The 16,024-nt window shown below is 36.4% G+C and overlaps 1 protein-coding gene across 7 annotated transcripts in view; it reads right to left on the bottom strand.

Moving 5' to 3' along the window:
- The window catches only part of SLC25A21 (solute carrier family 25 member 21), a 255,502-nt gene that overhangs the window by 235,274 nt on the left and 4,204 nt on the right, over window positions 1–16,024 (bottom strand). Inside the window, exon 2 of one of the 7 annotated variants that reach the window (XM_080394350.1) lies at window positions 2,102–2,151. The exons of 5 other annotated variants lie outside the window; for them this stretch is intronic. Coding sequence is in view for 1 of the 2 variants with exons in the window: in XM_080394346.1 (XP_080250472.1) it covers window positions 11,963–11,966 (4 nt within the window). In the remaining variant the exon portion in view is untranslated. Of the gene's footprint in view, window positions 1–2,101; window positions 2,152–11,962; window positions 12,056–16,024 lie in introns of those variants that run through there. One more of the 7 variants, XM_080394346.1, reaches the window with a different exon arrangement.

The raw sequence follows: 16,024 nt of genomic DNA, 5'->3' as shown, positions 1-16,024 counted from the left end.
GACTAGAAAAATATGAGTGACATCACCTTCAAAATATCAATTTAACGAGCAAAATTCAGCTAGATAAGCAGTTGTAAGTACAGTTAGTAAGTTAGAGAAACATGTAGACAATATACACAGACCACAAACATATCATACTTGGCCCCTTTTCCAACCAGTTTCATTTCTGTGATGGCTATTCAAACATCTTAAGTGTTGAAGTCTTCACTTGTAGGATAATAGTTAAGTTCTGGCAGTAATAGAAGCTCTACCACATTTATTAAAGGTTACGCTCTTAAAACTACCACTGTTGATGTGAGTTTCAAGAGGAATGAAGAACTAAGAACATATATACCACTAATATACAGTATATTATTCTTTTATGCTATATATGTCTTCATATTTCCCGAAATATTTATACGCACTCATGATTTAATAGGTGCTCAAAGTTATACAGTGGTCACTGAATTCTACTAATAGCTATATCAGTCACTAGGATGTAGTTTATTAACAGATGTACATTCTCGTTCAGAGTTAGAAGAATAAAAGTGTACAGTGAAACCATCCAACTGTAAAAGTGTTATTGGAGAAGAGAACTTCAGGAAAACTGCAGGGTTAAAAGTAAAAGCATCTTAGAATAACAAAGATATGTCATTTGTAAGGCTGTGTTAGTAAGATTCAAGAAATATTTGCTTATATGGAGTTAACATCACATACAAAAACAATGAAACCAAGACACAAGTAGTCAGTGGAGCTTAGATATTCAAACTTCAGTACACAAGTAGACTCTGTGCAAGGTGACGGTATCTGAGCAGGCACTGCGTCCACAGGTGCAGGACCACCAAGGTCAGCATCTGGCTGCTTTCCAAACACAAGGCCAAAGCTCCAGGTGTTCAGAGGCACTGCTCCAGCTCCACCAAGAACACATTTACACTACAGGTCTTCCAAACGGAATTGGGGTTTTACTGATCCAGGGGATTTGTGCCCAGACACCTATAGCATTAGTGACAATGTTTGAAAGTAATATTATAGTTCCTATGAGTGTTTATAAGATTTACGTAATTGCTACAAAAGCTTGTCACTTCCAGACCATGAATGGCTCAAAAGCCAATTTTCTTCCATTTTAATCTAGAACTAACACTGGCGATAGTCTAGGTAAAAAAGTTACTCTTAATTTAAATATTTTTAATTCAAGTGTTACATAACAGAACTTTTCAACTAATACCATACTTTCCTGCAACATCTACAGATTGATCTTTAACCACTTCCAGTAGCTTCTTTATTTCAGTATTTTTGTCCTAAGACATACTTATCTTCCTAAGACTGCAGACGGCAAACTCCCCTGCATGGTTAGGTTTCTCTTTGCACTCATGAACTCAGCAACAATACAGCAGCCTGAGTGTTCTAGTAAGCAATTTGCTTTTGTCTCCAAACAAGACAGCAGAGAAGCACAACACTGCCATCTCCATCTTAAATGCTGAAGTACAAGTATCGCACACAAAACGATTACAAAATACAGCAAACAAGAACATATGTAAAGGCTTCTAAAACTTTTACGAGGAAATTAAGAGAAATACTGTCAGGCAGAAAAATTAAGTTTAACCAACCAGCACAGCGTACCAGAAAAACATCAAATTCAATAGCCTTTAAGCCTAGAGGGGACAGAGCAATGGAGCTGAAAACTCAAATTCCCCTCACATTTCCAGCCTCAACCCCTGCCCTCAAGTGACCGGCACCACAAAGGCAGAAGACATACTTGAAAGTATTTCTATGCCTTGGCTTATCTGTCAGTGTTCCAGATCAATACAAACTGTGATGGCTTTTCTAGTGATGGGTTTATATGCTAGTGACTCAATTGCCGTAGCTGCCATTTGCCAGGGTTTTTCCACACACACATTCAAGTCTGTTACATACTGAGTAAAGTGCAATACACAGTCCAAAATACATTCCCTAGATCCTAAACTCAATTTAGTATTGGTGTCTGTTCATCAGCCTACCAGTAGTACAAAGAGGAGTTTATTAAGCTCTTTCTTAAAAAGCAAAGTGGAACATTCCTTCCCTCTTAATCCTCACACAAAGCGGAGCAGCCCTTTTTCCTGCTGTGAATTATTTGAATACGTACCTTCCTTTAATGGTATTTGTTAGAGCTTCAGGTTACCTGAGAAGCAGGTCCTACAAGGGAAAAATATGGAAGGTGACAAACAACTTCATACCCACGATAGAACAGGCAAGTTAAATTGCTGATGTCTGTTAAGCTTTGGGTGAAGTTCAGAAGCAAAAGTGTTCTTGGCACTCACTGCAAACCTGATAAAACAGGTAAGCAATCCAAAAAGCCAGCTGCTACCAGAACCATTATCTACTCTTCCTCCACTGACTAGGAATTCCTGCCAGCTTCTGCAGTTCAGGCAAATAAACCGACAGAATGCTAACCCTACTAAAAGCAATTAGGTTTCTGTCACTTAAGCTCCTTGGATCAGTTCCTAAAAGGAGAGCATAATTTCAAGGAGTTGGCTAACACAGTAAGAACAGGCATAAACACCACTCCTCTTCTTCATAGGCCAATGAGGAACACTGCAACAGAAAAATATATTGTCAACTTCAGTGCTCCCAGAATTTGTTCAGATTTTAGCTCACATCATGACACAAAAGCCACTGAGTTGAAAGCAACAAGTAAAACAAGAAAAGCATTCTCATAGGCAGTCTTTGACTAAAGAAACAAACAGAACTTACACAAGCAACTTTATCTCTACCAGCAACACAAGCTAATTGTAAAAGCAAATACCAAATGGAAAAATATGACTATCAGACTGACAAGCACCCTATTCTGGTCTTTTAGTTTTGCAAAGTGTTGGTCCACAATAAGATAGCACACAGAAGTAACCCAACCAAGGAACAGTTTGGACAGGAAACAGGGAAGTTCAACATACAGAAAGTTCATGCTTGGTAAATAAGGAACTTTCAAGAGTCAGCTTATAAAGCTTGAGAGTTTTTTTGCTTTAGGCATCAGAATGAATAGAAGGAACCGAGTGGATATATTTACCGGCTACAAATATGAAAAAAGCTCAGGGCCTTCATTTATTTACCCAATTTGTAGATAAAAAAAGAATATTTACATACAAGAGTAGACACTTTGGAGAAGATCACTGATGGCAAATATTTTCCCCATCAGCAGGTTTGAAACCATCAGGGTTCTGGCAAGGACACACAGGAAGACAAAGTACACAATTGTATAGTCAGTGCATCCTGCCATTTAGGTCCTGCTTGGCACAGAACACGTTTTAGACAAATCTCAGTCACCTGATGTTCTACATACAAAGCATGACCAGAGTTTTAGAAAACACTAGAGTTACTGAGCAAGAGCACAGGAAAAAAATATGAAACTTCCATTGAATGGAAACAGACCTGGAAGAGATGTTATCAGTGTGAGACCACTGCCAACCTACATCCTTCAACAAATGAGGGAGAAAAGTACGTGCTGGGCACCTAAACAATGGAAGAAAATTTGTGCTCAATCCAGCCCCAGAAGACAGAGCTCAGCCTCCAGCTGAAAGCCAACTGAAGATGACCAATACATATGAGATGCAAGTCTCAACAAGAAATTGAACAAGTCCCAGCTACGACTGAAAGAATAAGTGAGATGTCCATAGAAGTTCCTAAAGAAAATACTGACAGTCCTCTTATATTACAATTTCAAAGTCTAAACTAGGAAGTCAAGATGGAACAGCAACACTGTTACACAAATGTAAATAGCCTGACAGAAGACTGCTTAGGTTTTAGCTCACTTAGTACAATAAATTCAGGAGAGGGTTTTTTTTAATGGCTGTGGAGTCCATAAAAACCCTGTTCCTTACTCAGCAAGACTACCATTTGCAAACTGATTACAAATAAGAAACTTTCCAGATATGTACCCCAGATCCTTTGGTAAAACACCAATGAAGCCAGGTCCAAAATACAATGTCAATGTGACTTTACATACATAACAGAGTAAGGGAAGACAGATACTAAGAAGCATTTTCTTTAAGTCTGAGAAGGAAAGTTCTAGAACAGAACAGGAAATAACATGCCTTAAGAAGACTGCAGCCATGAAAGAATTAATGGGAAAGGACGACACTGGTACATCAGAATAGTTCTCCTCCTTCTGCAAAGGTTTAAATTTGTCAGATGGAAAGCTGTTTTATACAAGACTCCAGGGTTATTTTCCAAAACAGATTTATGGTGCTCTTCTGTGTACCATACGGCTATTGCCACTAAACACAATATATATGATCCAGTATCTGACAACAGGTTGCACATTTTAGAAATACAAACTCAACGCTAGCTAGATTCTTCAACTCTACAGTCTGTAACAGAAGGGGTTTTTATTCCACCACAGGTAGAAACTGAGAGTGTAAACTACAACAGAAATGTAATTCATTACAGAAAAGTAATTTCCTACAGAATATTTTTTTTTAATTATAGCAAGTTTTCCATCATTTCAATCAAATGTCCAAATGCAGGTAGGGCTATCAATTCAAGTCCTATGCAGGATTTCCTACAGACATAACTTAATAGCTTGTCTCAGATTTACAAGTAACTTAAAAAAAGAACCAAGCATTTCTAATAGAGTTAGAATCAGTAACTTAAATGAGATGGGATCTTTGGTGGTCATCTAGTCCAATGTCTTCTCACAGGCCAACTTTGAAATTCAGACTAGTCAAGGCTTTGTCCAGTTCATTAATTACTCTTTCTGTATTTTATAATGTGAAGACTGAAGCTTTCAACTTACATATGAATTATATACTGTTCATCCTTAATTGCTGTGATTAGCCTCCATTCTGCAATAGTTAACACAGAAGTAATTTTTTGTGATAAAGTTTAGATTTTGGAATTAAATATTTATCAAGGTTGTTTAAAAATACTCAATTAGCAAAGTAAGATTCTGAACTACATTGGTATAAAGTGAATGTTATTCCAGTTTAAAACTGTTTTCCTGTAAGCAGCATGTGACAACAGTCTTTTAAGGTGGTTTTTCTTTGCTTAAAATTAAGGCAAAATAATTTCCTCCAGTAACATTATAGCTTTTTTTCTTCAGTATGGTTTTTAATCAATTGATGTACTTTACTCAAGCAAAACTTCCAAAAATCACTGGGATAGGAATCCTTTACCAGATAGGTTATCAGATACCTCTATCCTACCAGACAGGAGCTTACTTTACTAGGCTCCATTCTATTCCTGCAGGCTTCAGTGACCTGTAGTTAAAAATCTAATAATTGATATATGCTTTTAGGCACCCAGTTTTAGACACTCAAAATAGAAAAAAAATAATTTTAAGGTTACTTGCCTACTTGTTCTTCAGGGACATCAGCCTAGGCACTGCAATACTCAGAAAGTTGCTGCCTGAACTTCAACTGGGCACTACAGAGTGCCCAAGCCTGTAGCCAGTAAAATAATTCAACAACAGGTCCGTTCCCATATACATACAGGGAGTAGCCACCTAGAGTTAGTAGCAAGTATGTTGACATGCCAGACACGACATGATACCTGATGCAGATCTAGTATGGTTCAGAAAAGATTCAGGGAGAGAGTAACATTGGTTTTAGTGGAACTGAGATAGTGATTAGTCTCATGGTTCAGGTACCTCTAATTACCCTAGAACTGAGGGATGACAGTTCCCCTGAAAGCGTACATGAAAAGTCAATTTGTTAGTGCCCTGAAAACAAAACAGTTATGCCTAAGGTTTCCCTCAGCTAAAAAAAAAAATAAAAAAAAAAAAAAAAAAAAATAAAATAAAAAAATCCATTATTTCACACTCAAAGACTTGTCTGACCATCAGGGCCACTGCACATACAGTTACTTTCCCATGTCTGATCTGTACCACTATGTAAAAAAATGCTGCAAAATTGAAAGACCTAGAAAGAGAGCAAGAAGGAATCCAGTTTTGCAGTCTGATGAAAAGACCCTCTTGGAAAAAAGGATTTTCTCTATTCCTTGGTTTCCTGGGCTACATGTTATGCCAAGGACAGTCCCAGTTCTTTTACTGGTCTCATGAATCTCCTGGGTCTGTTCTGAATTGTTCAATAAGCCAGAGGCACCCAGTTTTTGCTCATGCAGAATGCAAGCAGTCTAAATCTCACCCATAGTCAAAACTATTCATACTACAAGCCTGAATACTGAAAGGTTTACAAAACAATTAACAAACTTATAAAATATGCTCAAGTTTTACAAACAGTTCAACCATCATACAAAATGTAATGCAGTAATTTATTCCTCTGTCTGAGTTTAATTTCTTAATCATAGAGTTTGTAGTCAAAATAAAGACAAAGCTACCCCTAATTGCAGTTGCACTAGTTAAGGTTCCAGCCCTATTGCTTTCCCACTGAAAAGGGGACTTACAGAACACCAGCTCCCCAAGTTTTTTGATTCTTCACAGGTTTTGCAATTAAGGTTCTAGGTGCAATTATAAAGATTAAGACTGAACAGAAAAAGACCAGTTTAAGATTTAGTTGGTAATACTTATGATACCATCTTTACTTCAGTGGTTTTCCCTAAAGGATGCTACTCCCATTCAGCACAGAACACATACTCACACTGAGTAATAGAGTAGCATTTAGTCTTTAAGATCCTTTCTACTTCTTAAAAATAGTTGGAAGACACACAGATAAGGCAAGGAGAAAAACTTAAAATAATTACAAATAAAGCAGTTAAAACCATCTTCTCCTCCCTCCCAGGATTATGTCCCTGCCTCTCTCCAAGTTGCATAAAACACTCATGCGTCAGTAAACACGTCTACTTTACTTACAGGTGTCTATCTTGGGGCAACAGATAAGACTAATCATTCCTACAAATCTCAGCACACTAACTGAAGTCTTCAGTGAAAATACTCAAGTAGCATAAGGTGATTCATGCATAAACACAAAAAAGTAGTCAAATGTTGTATATGTAAGTGATAACATATCACATGAGAAGATACTAAATATTTAAATAGAAAACCATTATTCTTTCCATTCACTGAAGAACATATACATCGATATGTAGAAAAAGGTTGTCCTATAATGAAAGGTAAGATCACACTACACAAGCATAAGGGTTGTTGCCCAAGTTATATCAGCCTAATTCCAAGCATTCACTCCAGGGCTGCAAGACTAAGCAAATGACTAATCCAATTAAGAGAGATATGTGTCAATAATCAATATTCTTGCAAAACTTTAGAACATTTCTGAACATAGAAAATATTTGTGTGCAAACAGTATCTAACCACAACACTGTAAAATTGCTTTATCAGCAAAATTTGTAGAAGTCCTTCCTACACTGCCCCTTCATAGCAAGAACTTTGACAAGTGCCATTTGTAGTGGATGTTTAAGGGCTATCTGCCTCAAATTTGTGACCACATTTTGCTTCTCAGAAGTCTTCAGAAGATACTTGTGTTTGTATAAGCTTTATTTTTTTAAATCAACTTATTTTTTCCTATCAATTTTCAAGAACTACTTTTGTTTGGAGTCTGTACAATCCTTCCGTTTATTACTTAGCTGCCAGAAATATTTGCATTTCAGGCAAGTGCAGCGTTACAGAAAAAGTTATATCATATGTTAAAGTTCAGTACAGGGTAGATTATACCTTTTACAGATTTTCCAGATCTATAAACATGCACTGCATGCATAGGAACACAAATATAGAAAGTGTGTCCCATTTATATACCACTTGAACAAGGTGTTGCATTTTCTCTTTGTTCTTGTATGAATTGCCAGGCATCATCCTATTTTTATACAATACAGTGTTAATTTTTAGAAGCATCTTTTCCATTTATTTTCCAGTTATAAGCTAAATTTCAAATCTTCGTTCAAGAAGAAAAGCTTAGGCAGAAATTATTTTGTTTACAGTGACACCACATAGGTACCACACACTCATTCACTAGTTTTTTATTAGATCTGTGCTGTGCAAAATGGTTATTGCCCATGCCTAATATACATTTGTCTATCAACATTTACCTAATAGCAACAAGCCCTAGAAGAACAAGAGAATGAAAGCTTTTTCAGGAACAGGATGAGATCTACTCCTTTCACTCCCTTTCTGAATCAGAGATACAACTTTTATGCCACTGTTGACCCAATATCCACTCTTACATGAAAGAAAGAAACCTGCAGAACAATAAGTTTTTTCCAGGAGAGGACGACTCCAGTTCTAACCCAGAAGTAATCAATGAGATTAGGTAGCAGGTGCAGCATTTTTAAGTAAACTTAGCAAGGTCCACTCAGCACAAAACACATCTCCAGCTCTGCTGGCTACATAAACCTGCCTAATCACAAGTGACAGAAAACAATAAAAAACACTGTCCCAAAGAAAAGTGACCATGAGATCTGGGCAAAGAGTATTTTGCAGTTCAAGTGCCAAGCATCCGGTTAATGTTTTAGTGCAACCTTTGCATCAGCCTACAAAGAAAAAATTTCTGCCAGTAAAGTAGTAATTGGGGAAAAAAAGATATTTAGCAGTGACAAGAACAGCTATGTCTATTAGCACAATTCCAAATCAATTACAAATGGCAGAATTCTAGCATCTCAGTAACTTACCTAGCTAAAGACATTAAGAGCCAGCGTTGCCCAAATAAACTTCAAAAGACTGAAAGGACTTATTTTTTTATCTGTCAATCAAAAAATTTTCAAGAGGTCAATTTTTATAATTATGACAGTGAAATAATGAAGAATTTTTCCAAGATGTTGTAAACTGTCATAGATAAAGCCATAATAGTCATCCACACTTCAACATTAACTGCAGCTTAACAGAAACTATTACTTGTTGAAAAACAGAAAGTAGTAAAAATACTAGCGACTGGTAAGTCCTATTATCAGTCTTCAACTGATACTACATTTTAAGTTCTACCATAGGCTTTAACAAGTTTTGGGGAAGGTATAAATGACATGGTAAATTTGCTTCTGAATTCAAGGAACTTTTAAGGATGCCTGTTTCCTATTTAGCTCTCCAGCAAGAAACAATACTTTCATTTGTAAACATACTGTTTCATAATCAGACATTTTGTGCTTTTGAGGGTCCCCAGAAATAAAATCCACTGAACTCTAATGACTTATTTTAAAAATAAAGCAGTATCTTTTCAACATAAATCTTTCAATACTTTCTGCACCCCTCCACAATCTAACATATAAGGAAAGATTTTAAGGAAAATTTAATCTACTGTCCAAATATAACTTTACTTTAAACATGAGGTCATCTAAACATCTGTCTCCAATATATCCTAAGGGATTTAAATCAAAAGTCTGCTAAACATGTACAATCATTTTGAAAATAAATAACAGAGCAAATTTAGTCTTGATTATGATTATCATGCTTTTTAAAAGGAAACATTTATTCTAATAAGAAAAATCTGAACTAATTTAAACTTTATGGACATTACAGAGAATAGTTTCATACTCCAAGGCATTTCTTTCCATGTAGTCTATTCTCTACCAACACTCATTATTTTATATTTCCAGAAAACCCATATGCTTTCTTTCTCCCTTTCAGAAATGTCTGATCAATAAAGCTGTATTTCCTAAGAAGTACAGTTTTGCAGAAAGGAGAAAAGTTTGCTGACAAATCAGCAGAAGAGATTGATTTGTTTGCTTTTTGTCATCTAGGATAGCCATCATCATACTTCACACTAAAGAAGAATATGCCAGAGAATATTGCATCTTGATACTTATTTTCTTCACTGCTTCAAGGAAAAAAACTACACTTGTTACCCAGTCAGCATTACAGTTTGCTATTGTAACATTTTTACTTTTTTTTTTTTAAGTTTAGTAAAATTAGTAAAATTTTTACTATAGGTATAAGTGGCAGCCATGTCTCCCCAGCTTAATTCAACAGCCCAAAACCCATTCAGAAGCCTCACCCCATTTAAGAGAAGAGAATGAAGCTCTCATCCATACAACATAATACTTTTAAGTCCCATTCCTTTGGCTTTGTAACCACAGACTTGGAAGTGAGTGAGGAGCAGGGCTGTAAGGACTCTCAAAGCTCTCAGGTTCTTCCAGAAATCTTTCCTTCTTAGAATACTGCTGATCCCTTTTATATAGGCACTTTTTGACAAGGAACTGTTCCAAGGGTGAGCTAGTACAGCAATCTAGAGACAGAATGCCAAGGATATGATCACAGAAGCACCTAAAAAGGATGCTGGACACAATGTTTAGAATCTGCAGCATGAACAAGGCTAACACTCTTGTTCTCACTATTATGCAATTCTGACAAAACTAGGGTGTATATACTCCTACAAGATCATGCTGCCATTGGTCAGCATCTCTAGGGCAGTATTTTGGAAAACACATTCTACCAACCTATAAGCAGCTTGATGCTTTTGTTTTCTACTTGTTGCCATGAGGTTATCTTAAGCACATGTGTGTACACCATCACATTGCAAACCTGCCTGTAGAGAAACTTTACATAACCAACCTAAAAAAAGCTAGTGTGTTATCACCGGCCTCAGGCATTCACAATCTCATGACTCGGATCCCAAATTTGTCTAGAAGTCATGAGAACCACCTTTAAAGTTTGTTTGGGTTTTCTATTCTTAAAGCCTCTACAATTCAACATTTCAAGCTTTAATGCCAAAAACACTGAGGATAAGATCATTTTTTTAAACTCAAGTTTTAATCAAACTTTCAAGCTTTGAAACTAAATCACATAGCTCCACAAGTTGGAAGAGACATCAAATATCACAAAAGCCATAGTAAAGAGTTACATTTGGTTTCTGTGTCTATGATTATGGCAGTTAGAACCATCATTTGAGTTTTTCTGTTTGTTTGTTTTTTACCATGCTCTTCATACTTTTACCAATTTCAGTATGCTATCTGGAATCAGCTGAAAAAACAAAGTTGAGCAATATTTACTATACATCCAAAATATATACTAATTTTTAAAATCAAGCCTCTAAGTATGAAGAAATAAGTGTTGGTTAAAAAAAAAAAGTAAAACTTAACGCTGTTGCAAAAACAGAATTAGCTCTAAGAGAAACTGAAATAGTGTGAAGAATTTTCTCAAACTGTAAGTACTACTAAGACTCTCCTTTTGCTTCTGGGAGTGTTGCTGTTTGGGGACACCAGCCACACATCAGCACATTTCAGTATAATAAAAACAGCAAAAAGCCCAGGAAACTAGGATAACACCCTGAACTGGGAAATGATCCATTGACTAAAGGCTGAAAGATGACCCATAAACTATGTTTCCTGCCAAAAACTGGCAGATTGAATAGGATCCAGAGGAAAAACAAAAGCAGCTGTTAACAGTGTAGTTCAATGACTGAAAAGCAGATCTAAGGCCAATTACTCCTGTGTTTCCTTCCCCACTGTATGGGTGGGACGTGCCAACAACATTCAAACTTTCTCAGATATAACAATATTTTCTCATCAGAAAATCACCACTATAGACAATTGAAACCTTACATGTTTCATATATTGGTGAAATGATATCTAATTGTAATGAGCCCCAGAACAAGACATGCTGCAGGAAAAAGGGCAGGTACTTACCCTGCAGCTATTGAACTTTCAACACAACCAAAGCAGTTGACCTGTACTACAGACTTCCAGTACAGAAACTACTATTTTATAACAATTGATATTTAGTACTTTCTTGCACAAATGACAATCAGGCATCAGAGAGTGAGAGCTTCCAATTATAAAAATGGTATTGATTTTATCCATCACCAGGATCAGTGATTGTTTCCACAGGCAGCAAATGCCAATTCATCTCCTCAGAGGGGGAAAAGTTAATTACATATTTTCAACTCCAGTTGAAGCAGAACAGATTTAAGGCTTTTATGATCAAGATGCAGACACTTGAAAATACTTAGAGGCATCCCTGTAATGGAACTATTGTCAGTTCTCTCCATTCGTGGCAATATTGATTTTCAAGACTTCCAGTAGGATTTTTCCTACTTGCTTTAGCTTTTTTAGCACTTTTAATTCATAACAGCCCTAATCACAATACTTAGACCAGCCTGAGTAGTTTAGGTTAACATACCCATTTTTCAGAGAAAACGTCAGAGTTAGTCTCCTAACAAATTAGGTCTTCCAGTCCCAGTGGTATGATTTTGAGTGTCTCCCACCATGCTTGCTTGAAATAGGAAAGTAACAAGCATAAGATAGAATGTTTACAAGTATAAAAAGGACATCCAAGGTAGTGTCACAGGAACTGAGCTACAGTTAAGGGAAAAATTTGTAATATCATTACTTCACAGGCAAAGCTCCCAGAAATTCATCACAGAAATAACCAGAATCAGTTTTCATTTTCCTTTCTAGAACACTGCCACAGAAACACATTATTACTATCAAAAGGTACGCTTTGGTTTTTTACATTAGAATTTTATTCTTATTACATAATTACCCTTTGCATTATGAAAATTTAACAAGGATTTGAATATGAACACTGGTCACTAAGCACAACTGACGAAACACACTAATGAAAAACTGTTCTTTAACCAGATATAATCTTGGTTTACAGAAGTTATGTCAACTTCTCAGATCCGCCTCTGCAGACAAAGCATTTTTTGCCTATAAACATTAAGACTGGAGCATGCCTATTGTAACTACTTTGACTACATATTTGATTTTAAATGTATAATATATACTATTCTTTAACTTTGAAATCTGACAACAAAATATTTAGAATTTGTTCTGAAGTATATATCTAAGCTTTTATGCTTTGCTATAGTTCTCATTGCTGCCAATACTTGAAAGAAGTTAACGTAGGCTTACAGCAGTGTGAAACACAGTAGTCTTCACTTTGTTTACAGATGGGCACTGAGGTTTGAAGAGAGCTCTGTAATATCACAAAATCTACAGTAAAATTAAAATAATGAAGACTCAGATTCCTCACTCTGCAAAAATCAGTAGCTAGCTGCACATTGATTCCACTGGGCCAGGAGTTTATCCCAACTTTTGTGATTTAAGTGGTATCTTAGCCTTAGGAGCACCTTTTGACCTTTACCAGTGATACATCACTATGCAATTTTTGCAGTTGATTCCAGAAAAGTCCAGTTCAGTGCCATCGGTTTTGCAGTACACATATGAAACCAGTATTTATTGATCATTATTTGTTTTATATCTTTAAGTTTTGCTTTCACATATCATCGAAAATAACACATGCTAATCTTCTCACTTGCAACATCTTCAACATACATTTTTATTCATCTTCTACCCACAGGAAAAGCACATTTAGCATCTTATTGTAGTATCACGCTGCCATCTTGTGGGGAGTAGAGCAAATTAGTATGGATAACCATTACTCCTGAGTTTTTGAGGTTTGGGGCTGGTCATTTGGTCAGTTGGGGTTGGTTTTTAGGTTTTTGAGAAAAAACTTGTTATACTAAAACTAATAGAAAAACGTATAACCTCTCTCAAAATTCTCAGGCTTACCACATACACAGACTCTTAAGGATGAACGTCTTATTGCACACTCATAGAGGATTCCGTGCATAAGTTTTGTTACCGTTGGCTAACATTCCAGACTAAATAAAGCTCAGCCAACTACTTGCTTTCCCCAGTGTTTCTCTTGGAACAAAGACAGAATGGGACTGATGAGTTTGCTGCAGGATGTTCAAACCAACAGTGAGTATCAGAGCAAGGCAACACTAGCTTAGTTTGAAATTTAACCCCCAGATTCAACAAACAGTTTGTTATGAACAATTTCCAAGTCCAGATGAAAAAAATCATCTTTTGAAGGTCCCAGATTCTACAGAAAGTACTAATCATACAGCAGGTGACACATTAAGTTTTATGAAAAATCTTAGTTTGTTATTGTCACTATTATATAAACATGTAAGAATTTCTTTGTAATATCTTAACCCCCATATAAAAGATATTACATTTAAAAAAGACATAGCCTGAAACACATTTAAGTAAGTGTTCATAACTTGTTAGTACACTGCAGTGACCTGATCAAAAAACATCGGTTTAACCTGAACACTACATACAGAGGTTTTCAGTTGTTCCATTTAAAGTAAAACTATATTGCAAGGATATTGTTTCTTTGAATTACTTAACTGTCTGAAAATGTATAGGAATTTCTCTAGCTGCCAGTTTGCATATACAGCACAGTGTATGAAAGCCCAAAAAGATTTTGTTAGTTTCCACTAAAATTAAACAATATCTTCTGAGGCAACCTCACAACATTTAAGGAAAATGCATATGAAGCAAACAGTCTAATCAGTCTTTCAAATTCAGAGGTGAATCTATTGTCATCAACTGGTACAAAAGGGAAGGCTCAGAGCCTGAAAAATGTTACCTAATGTTTGAAATGCTGTAGTAGACAGGGCTATACTATAAAAACTTCCCCTGGGGAATGTTCACAAGGTGAATGTAACTCGTTCATTACATGGCATTCTGCATACTCTCACCTAGCTGGTCACTGCACTTTTCTGCAGCACAGAGGTATATTCTCATGGGATGAAAATTATCACTTCACCTGATTTTTTAGTGCCCAGTAGGCCAACATCAGCAATTCAACTATACTAACTCCAAAACTAGCATCAGTTTCTGTAAGCTTCCCTAGTGGCTGTTCCCTGTTCCCTACGCCCAAGGACCTACTGAAGTCAACCTATCCTGAACACTGTATTCCCCCTCTGAACTGTATAATGATGAAAGCGATAGGGGTTGCACAGACCTTGCAAAGGTATTTCATAATTTCTTTTTGATAAAACACAGTACAGAGGGATGGTTGTCTGAGCAGAAACAGACAGACAACTTTCAAAGTCTTAACTCCCTGACTGTGTCTATGTCCTCCAGATTCCTCAAAGCATGCTTGAGGAGGTTCAGGATATCTGACCTCAGCTCACACACAGTTAACCTTTTGGTCTTCTCTTCACCCAAAGCTCTCCTCACTATATCGCCACCCAAGCAACTCCCCTCCAAAGCTTTAAGTCCAACACAAGGTAGCACATTATCAATTGCTCAGCCTAGCAGAAAAAATTGGCTTCACTGGTAGGAGCAAGTCCATAACCCTGGAGTACTTTAGCTTGTAAAAAGTTTTCCTTGAAACTAATACTACTTGTCTGCTTCCTACTCTTAGCTTTTTAATATAAATGGTCCTTGTTAACAACTGAAATGCCAAATAAAGGTACTGCAAGACAATGAGCATGTACTGCGGTCTTTGATATTTCAGCCTTAAACCTTCCTCTGTCTGAAGTCTTTTAAGTACTCTAAAATATTATGGTTTCAAGTTAAGATAGTTACAAGGTTTAGCTAAGTACTTAGCTAGTTGAAATTACCTCTGAGCATTAAGTTATTATTTCAGTAACACGTCAATGCCAACTGCATGGCTTAAAAGCAAGAATAAAGCACCTCAAAAACCACAGAACACTCATCCTAACTTCAATCCTCAGAAAAATGTCAGCAAAACAATCAAATTAAACAGGGGGGAAAGGAAGAATTAGTCAATTTTTCTACTGTTTAAAGTGCTTCCTGTACATCTGTCACACTCCTATTCATAAGGACCAAATAAACCACGGTGTTTCACAGAGTATGCTGGCTAGCATACCCTGTAAGGATGTTTGCCTGCCTAATGCCTCCAGTGATAGGAAGACCAAACAGTGTTTAATACTGCATTTGCATCCAACAGTCTTACTCTGATGAATGGCTTTCCTGCTTAAAGATCTTGTTCAAATGAGTTGATGCTATCCAGGATAATCAACTTAATCAGCCTGAAATAAAACACCTCTTAAAAGGTTTGGACTTTCAGAAGAGCTTAAGAGAATTAGATTCCCAAATCTTATTAGATTTCAATGCAGCTGGAAACCTAACTCCTTCCAAAAATAAATAAATAAATATTGAAGCCAAGAGGTCCAGACACGCAGAAGCCCCACTGTCCCATGAAAATATGAAGAATGGGGAGGAAAAAAGCAAGTCCTAGTTATTCTTTATTTTTTTAAAAGGTCATTTTATTCTTACTTTCCCATAACAATTTTGCAATAAGAAAGCCAATAGCTCATGTTCATTTATTAAATGGAATTAGGAAAAGAAACGCGCTGAATTACAGCAGAAAAGTACTTAAGGATAAGTTCAACATTACTGATCTGAAACACATATA

The sequence above is a fragment of the Falco punctatus genome (assembly GCF_963210335.1).
Source record: "Falco punctatus genome assembly, chromosome: 7".
Taxonomy (NCBI): Eukaryota; Metazoa; Chordata; class Aves; order Falconiformes; family Falconidae; genus Falco; species Falco punctatus.
The sequence above is the reverse complement of the archived record's forward strand: the minus strand, read 5'-3'. Positions and strand labels throughout refer to the sequence as shown.